This window comes from Eurypyga helias, unplaced genomic scaffold (assembly GCF_000690775.1).
Source record: "Eurypyga helias isolate BGI_N326 unplaced genomic scaffold, ASM69077v1 scaffold16739, whole genome shotgun sequence".
NCBI lineage: Eukaryota > Metazoa > Chordata > Aves > Eurypygiformes > Eurypygidae > Eurypyga > Eurypyga helias.
Genome location: NW_010274099.1, coordinates 5337 through 13212, shown reverse-complemented (window position 1 = coordinate 13212; position 7876 = coordinate 5337). Strand labels below are relative to the sequence as shown.

Genomic DNA, 7876 nt, shown 5'->3' with positions numbered 1-7876 from the left:
GCCCGCTCCTCCTCACCGCGAGGCGGCCGCCCCTTCTGCTCCGGCTGCTCTTACGAGCCCCAACGGAGGAAAGGGAAGGTTTGCTTTGCCCTAAGAGGCTTCTCACGGGACCTAAGTAGTCTCTTGCTCTCGGAACTTGCTCTTCACCCTCCCTCGCCCGTGTTTACTTTAGTTCATGTTTGCTTCCGAGGCTCGTGCCTACCCCCCTCCCCTGACACTGCTGGGTTTCATGCTTCTGCATCGCTTGATGCGGCAGCAGAGGTTTCACCCCCCCGCAATCAGCTTCAGTTACACGCAGCAGTCAGTACCTGCCGAAACGAACGGAGGCTCTTAAAAAAATAAACCACCCAACCAATTACTTGTAGGGCAAGTACCTCTTCCACAGCTGTTTTAAAGGATCTAGAAGGAGTACCTAAATTGGGTATGATCTTGTTAATTAATCAATTAATCTACCACATCAATTAGATGTAGTGTGGTGGGTTTTTTTTCTTAAACATGGTGAGGGTGAAGGTAGAACAGCAGAAGTTCTCCTATGACATAAAAGTGGGAGGAGTGGCAGATGGACTAGCCGGTTGTGCTGCCATCCGCAAGAACCCAGGCAGGCAGGCGAAATGTTTGATAGGAGCCTTAGGAAGTTCATCAAGGGGAAGTGCAAAGTCTTGGACTCCAGGGAGGGGATAACTACAGACTAGAAAGCACCACTGCAGAGTGGAGAACTGAGCCTCCAGCTGAAGGGAGACCCAAAACTCAAGGGGATATGGACCTTGACATCTGGCTCAAGGCGGCCCTGCTCAGGAGCGGGTGCCCTCCCGCCTCTGCTGTTCTGAGCACAGGCCACAGAATTCCAGAGGGGGGGGAAGGGAGGTGGATTTCCAGTTCTGTCCTCTACCCATTACACCGTAGGTTATGTCATATAAGTCTTGAGAAGTTTTCTTCTACATGGAAAAAAAAAAAAACAAAACTACAAACCACCAAACCCACCCCAAACCTTGCATTATTCTGTTGGCAAAGATAAAAATCAACCTCTAACCCTGCTTGCCAGAGGTTGATGAGCAGGTTACCTCCTCATGTAGGATTAACTCCCAAGTTGCAAGGTTCGTGGCCTCTGCTGCCCAAATGCTAATGTGTGGACAGCTGACAACTTGGTCTGTGACCACACAGTCTGACAGTTCATACATCTTAAAAAGCCATTAACCATGGTTATAATGAGCAAAGAAGACCTGGAACGAGCAGACTGCTTGCCACTGATGAGATCGTAAGAGGAAACTAAGAAACTATAGCTCTACATATGTGTCTCATCATTCAAATCGGATTTCAATTTCAGGTATACTGAAGATTTTTTTTTAACCTTAGAAGTAAAAAGAGGAAAAAGCAGCATTAATTCCACTCCCTCCTGCTCAAGTGCTTACAGTGAAAGCTTCTCATCAGCTATTCAATCGCACTAGACCAGGGTAATGATTTCGTAAGAGTCAGGAAACATTCAGCACTTGACTCTTTCAGAACACATTCTGCTGTGGCAGGCACAGAGTTGCACAGAGACACACGTAAAACGTTACATGTCTTGCAATGGCTGTTAACACCCACACCGCACTGTTCACTCTTACTGTGCAACACTCTTGACCAAATCACAGATTTTTCTCTCTCTAATGTTTAATGAAAGACATAAGTAAAATCCAATTCTTGTTTTACAAATTAAATATTGCAATAAGGATATTTTAATCAATCAGACTTACATTTCAAATAAAACCTCAGCTATAGAGAGACTGACACAGAGCTGCAAAGCAGAAAACAAAGTCAGTTTCAGTAAGGTCTCACCTTCTTACAGCTACAAAACTGTTGTCTCAACCTGAGGGTTCCCAACTTTTCGGAAACATTTCTATACTTTAAATTCCTCAAACGAACTAGAATGCTAAAAACACAACTCATCATCTTCTCAGGAATGATTTGTGGGTCCAACATCCCTAAGTTTAGAAGAAAAATCTGTTGTTGCACTGCGATACTGTCAATACGAAATATGCTTTCCACTCCTCAGGAACGATGAAGTACATGCTGGTCTTACAGAGGGATAAGACTGGCAGGTTTGGGCTAGAAGACCTACAGGAAGAGTCAGGCAGCAATACCAGGTGTCAGTTTGTCCTGTGGCAGCTTAAAGCGAGCCTTTGGGCACTGCTGGTTTCCAAAAGGCAATCTTACACTTCAAGTAAGTGACGCTGCGGGCAGCACATCGACCACGGTGTAGGCTGCAGTTTGGAGTGTTTATTGCTGCAGGTCCATAGGTCCATCCCAGATGTAACGATGATGTCTCAAGAAAGTTTGTCACAGTGGCTCTTTTTCACATCGTCTGAAGCTGATAGAGTCTTGAACCTTTTTTCAAAAAATAACCCTGATCATTTAGGGATCCAATAAAGCTTTCAAAATCAGATACCTGGGGAAAGAAGAGAAAAATATAAACACCAAATTGGAAGAATGACATTTTATCTGATGTAAAGCAACATAAACGGTTTGAAAGAACTTTAATATTTCATTAAGTGAGCTAAGAACAGGTTAGCTTCCCTCGCAAATGACTGCAAGGTGGCATAGCCCTTTTGGGCTTTTCTGACACTGGTTTTACTGTGCTGTTCCCTAGAATAAGCATTCTCCACGTTATGGCATGCAGAAGGCAGGCACTTACATCGAAATCCAAGTTCTGAAACACAAGTATCTACCATATAAGAGTCTGATTTCTACCACTTTCACTGATTTCCAAACATTTGTTACAGGTATAGAACTTTGAATAAGCAAAAAATATTCTATACATGAAGGGAATAATCAGATTAATTGAATTAGCTTTCAGTAACTAGTTGCTGAATCAATGTTTATGTGAGAGGAGAGCTGGCAGCAACATGTTCCATCAGGCAGGATTCCCAGGAAATTCAGTCTTGGGTACTTCTGGACAAGTTTGGCAACTGAAGCCATCTTACCCCAGCAGGCCAAAGTAGGCTAACTGGGTAACACTAAGAACAGCATTAGTGCCCATAAGTCCCACAAAGAGAAATTCATTAGGACTACTTTCCACTCGTTGTGCTGGTTTTAGTTGGGACAGAGTTAATTTTGTTTGCAGCAGTTAGTATGCAGCTGCGTTTTGGATTTGTGCTGAGAAGAGCATGGGTAACACCGGTGCTCTCAGTTGTTGCTAAGGAATTTTTACATCAGCCAAGGCCTTTTTCAGTTTCTCATACTGCCCCTGTGTTCCCAGCTTCTCCTCTGCAAGAAGCTGGGAGGGGACACAGCCAGGAGAGCTGACCCAGCCTGACCAAAGGGAGATTTCATGCCGTAAAAAGTCATGCTCAGGGTATAGGTTGAGGGTGGGCTGGTTTCTTCATTCTCCCTCTCTCAATCTGCTCTCCCCGACTCGTTGGGCTCGCTCTGGTGTGGTCTCAAGCTCTGGCTCTCGCTAATCAGGACCTAACTGGGCATCAGCAGGTGGTAAGCTATTGCATCACGTGCTTTATTTTCATTACCTATTACTAGTGGTATTATTAGTATTGTTGGTATCACTAATTTATTCATTTACATTCAGTTATTAAGTTGTTCTTATCTCAACCCATGAGTTTCCTTGTCTTTTCCTCCACTGGAGGAGGAGAAAGGTGAGCAAGCAGCTGTGTGGTTCTTGATTGCTGGCTGGGATTAAACCATGACAACACTGAAATCCAGTTTTAGGTTTTAAATTGGCATTTAAAGCTTTTTATCGTGAAGCAAAGAGTAAAATTAGCAATTGATATTTTTTTGTTCGGCTGAAGTGCCCCACAAATGCAAAATGCAAATCAATTACAGGATAACACATCTGTGGCCATGAACCCCACAGGATATGCACATCAAGTTACAACGTTAGGATGCTCAAAGCGGGCCGAAGGGCGTATTTGGGCCAAGCAGAAACATCACTCTACTGCTGAAATAGAACATGAACACCACAAGTCTAAATGTGGGAATAAAACTAGGTGCGTCCCCTGGGGAGCCAGAAGAAGCAAGGTGCACTGAAACCAAAAACTGCCTTTCATGAAACAAAGCAGAATCTTGTTAAGGACCAGCTTCAGAAGCAGAACCAACCTTTGCTAGCGCAAGGAGTTGTTACAGTAAAATTCGTAAAGCTTACAGACAAAGGCAGTTCAGGAAGAGTGCTCAGTCAAAAGGGAGCAAAGACTGCTTATTTCTGCTCATTGCAGAGGGGCACAACAGGTGTACATTTCCCACTCCCCAATTTGCAATACATGATTACGACTGGTCTTGCGGTTTGTTGTTGAAGAAAAGCTTGATTTCCAAACCTACTCGTATTTGTAGCTCCTTCGCAATCTGTCGAAGCTGTTGCAAGTCAAAGAGATTGTTGTAGGTTCTCTCTGCAATACTGTTAAGGGCAGAAACAAATATTTTTGCCTGTGACCGATTGCTCATCCCAGACCCATGCTGTGAACGTTCAAAGTCCAGCTTTCCAAACTCATCGGAGTAGGTTCCCAGCATGCTGAAAATATACAAAACCAAACCAAAAATCAACAGGAGGTAAAAGCAAGAGTACATGCATTTGCTTCCTGAAACATAATTGCTTGAGAAAGCTTTCAGAAGCCACACAGGAAACCATCCCTTAGTAAGAAAGCCTAGGGAACCCATCTGCCCAAATCGGTTTTGCACTCGGATTGTTCCAACGGCAACAACAGGGAGTAGTCACACAAGAGACCTTTAGCAGCGTCTCATGTCTAACTTACTGTGTACTGGTCTACGTAACCACTACAGTGATACAGCTCCAAGGCCTAAGCAGTCATACCCAACTTCGGGCTGCTGTCAGTTTTCACAGGAGAGCTAATAAACCTGAGTATCAGTATCAATGGGCCTAAACTTGATAATTTCTTCACTGTATTTGCATATCTGTATTTAAAAAAAATAAAAAGTTTTGATTGAATAGCACTGTGATGCTTTATTTATTTTTAAAGAAGCATGTATTACCTATATTTCATTATTTCTATTACATCCTCAGCATCTTCCTTGGTGGATTTCTCCCTTAATTCCAGCCTTGATCGTGCCTTAAAACAAAACAAAAACCCCACAGAAGATATATTACAGCTGATGTTGAGAAAGTTTACAATCACCCTACAACAAGCACAGATTTTTAGGAGCAGAGCTGGAACCTGAGCCTATAGGATTTAGAGGAAGATTCTCTATTTTTTCGATAGTTTGAGTGTCATCTCCTGGATACTCACATTACTAGGCTGTAGCTTCAAGTTTACTTACTTTGTAACAGTGCAATCTTGGGAAGCAGATGGTCACAGTGTTATTAGGGCACAGGTTAGGGAAAACAGGAGCAGTTCAAGTTGGGCAGCAGCTTGCCCCTGCCTGCACGTGTTTTTTCTTCTTTTGAGTATATGACAGATTCTCTTTCCACCCCCTCAAGGGTGTTTTCCTTTAAGAGGCTTTAAGCAACAGTAGTTCTTAAACATTTGTAAGTCTCTCGCATTCTCACTTTTTTTTTTAAGAACACACACACAAAAAAATCCCCATAGCCTTGAGGAAACTGTCAAAAGTTATAGGATATCCCTAGTACTTTAGGAATAATCTCTTTGCTTTCAATCTCTTAAGTCTTACAGGTTACATTTACCTCTGTAAGCCGAATCAGTGACTCTAGCTGTCTCGTGGTGATTGGCGTGCTGTCTACTCCTTGGTTCTGTTTCCGGAGCTCAAGGTAGAATTCCTGGAGGACCCGAGCAGCTTCCGGGGATAACGTTGGGTGAACATACTGCCGAGCATATCCGACATACTTTCTCAGCATCTGATGTGGAACAGCGTCAAAGTTTTCTCCTGGTAAGATCTAACCCAATCACAAAGAGCTTAGATTTCTGTCTGTCAGAACACTACTGTACAATACTAATGTTAACATGAAATCATCTCCTATGTTTTATCTGGTGAAATCTTCACTGTTAGGGCTTTACTGCTTCTAAGAACTGTGTACTTAGAGTCCATGCACTGTGCTTAGACGTGCAGGTAACACACCCTGTCATTTCCAAAAGAGCAGCCAAAGTTTCTCATTTGCAACGATAAGTGCCAAATATAATTTAATTATATCAAGAATTCTGTCTCAAGAAGAGAAAATTCAACTTCCCAATTGTTATAAAATAGAGCTCCACATATTAAACCATCACTGCTGACATCCCATTTCCAAAAGTGCATGCTTTTGGCTCCAGTAAGGGTTATTCATCCCAAGACCTGGCATTTGACAGTATCAGTCCTCAAGCTGATCGCTTAAGTTTCATAAGAAATAGGCTTCCTCTCCTATAATCCCCAAATCTGTCATGAGTTGCAGATGTTTCAAGATTTGTTTACACACTACTCTTTTTTGGGCTCAGCCCTTCACAGCACATTGTGCTATACTAAATTATTATATCCAGTCTAGCTCTGTAGCTCTTTATTGAGATCTAATGCAGCAAATTTGCTTTAGACCATCTCATGCAAAGCGTCTTATTACTACTGCAAATGAAAAAAATAAACCCAAAACACCCCCCAGCTCAAGCTAATAAATTCTCTTCTGTGTGGAGATGAAGATGGCTTGAGACACATCTTCAGCAGCTCCAGCAGGGTGGGTAATGTTAGGTACAACAGACAATCGGTTGAACCTGGCAGCTGGAGCCTTGAATGCTTCCTCTTTAATTCAGGGCCAATCATTATGAGAAGAATGGGAGATTGAGGACATGCAGGTCAGGGCTGCCGGGTTCCAACGCGGGGAACGCCACAGGAAGAGCATGGCAGCAGTCACAGGACAAGTCCTACCTTTAGTCTTTCAAGCAGCGGTCGATCCGCAACAGCTTCGAGAACAGAGCGATCCTGGGTGTTGGTACGAGTCACAACAGCGCTGCTGCACGCTGCCTGCTTTCCAGCTCGGATGGCCATCACGTGCTCGGATAGCAAGTGATCGTGATCTTCATTCGGGGTGTCCAGCAGAATGAAAACTAAATCAAATCTCGACAGTAAAGCACTCCCCATTCTAGAGTGAAGACAAGAAAGCCACACAGTACTCATAGTAGTGGAAGAATTGCAGTAACTCTGCTCCACTTTAAAGACTTTTTAAAAAAATCCTGTCCTGTTCACTCAGAATGAAGTAGAACAGCAATTTCTCTCCCAAAAGCCACAAAAAATTATTATAGTAAGTTTGTGTTCAAGCTCCAGGAAACTAGAAAGCAATTACATTCAACCTGTAAGACTACCAGAGTACCTACTCCTGAATGATCTATATAAGCAGCATTTCAGAAAGTGCTCACTTTAAATTCTCAGACACTGTTTTGGCTTTGTTATAATGTCCTCCCACTGGGTTGGCTGCAGCAACAATCGATGTCCGAGCCGGCAAACTGCAAACAATGCCAGCCTTGGCAAGGCTGATGCTTTGCTGTTCCATGGCTTCCAACAAAGCCTGATGCTGGTTTCCCATCTTATCAAATTCATCTATGCCACAAATACCTGGAAGCAATTAACATAAGACAAAGACTTATTAGAAAACACGTTAACTGAGGGACAAGTGCATGCCACAATCCAGTGCTGACTGTACAATCTGACAGACTGTATGCTACAAGCTGTCCCAAGTCCAACCTAACATCTTGGGGGCTGCAGGAGACATCGGACCAAGACTCCTTCAGCACGCTGCCACAGCCGAACCATTATGAAGTTGGCCTGTCTCACAGAAGCTGTGTCTTGATTACACATTACAATGACAACACAAGCTTTTTAATAATAGAAACAGACAAGTCTCATAAGCCAGGTTTTTTTCAAAACTAGTAAGAATCCAGTAGCTGCCATTACGTCAGAGATTTCTCAATAAGGAAATCCTAATTCTTTGACACATTAAGTAAGGCTGGTATGTGAA

General features: G+C 43.1%; 1 protein-coding gene across 1 annotated transcript in view; it reads right to left on the bottom strand.

Annotated features, from left to right (window-relative positions):
* Positions 1–2232: 2232 nt before the first annotated feature.
* Positions 2233–7876, bottom strand: part of MCM8 (minichromosome maintenance complex component 8) — a gene marked incomplete at its 5' end in the record, with an annotated part of 10427 nt that continues 4783 nt past the window's right edge. The window contains 6 exons of the mRNA XM_010159715.1: positions 2233–2425; positions 4306–4495; positions 4975–5051; positions 5624–5833; positions 6790–7003; positions 7278–7473. Of these exons, the coding sequence (XP_010158017.1) occupies positions 2333–2425; positions 4306–4495; positions 4975–5051; positions 5624–5833; positions 6790–7003; positions 7278–7473 (980 nt within the window). The remainder of the gene's footprint in view (positions 2426–4305; positions 4496–4974; positions 5052–5623; positions 5834–6789; positions 7004–7277; positions 7474–7876) is intronic.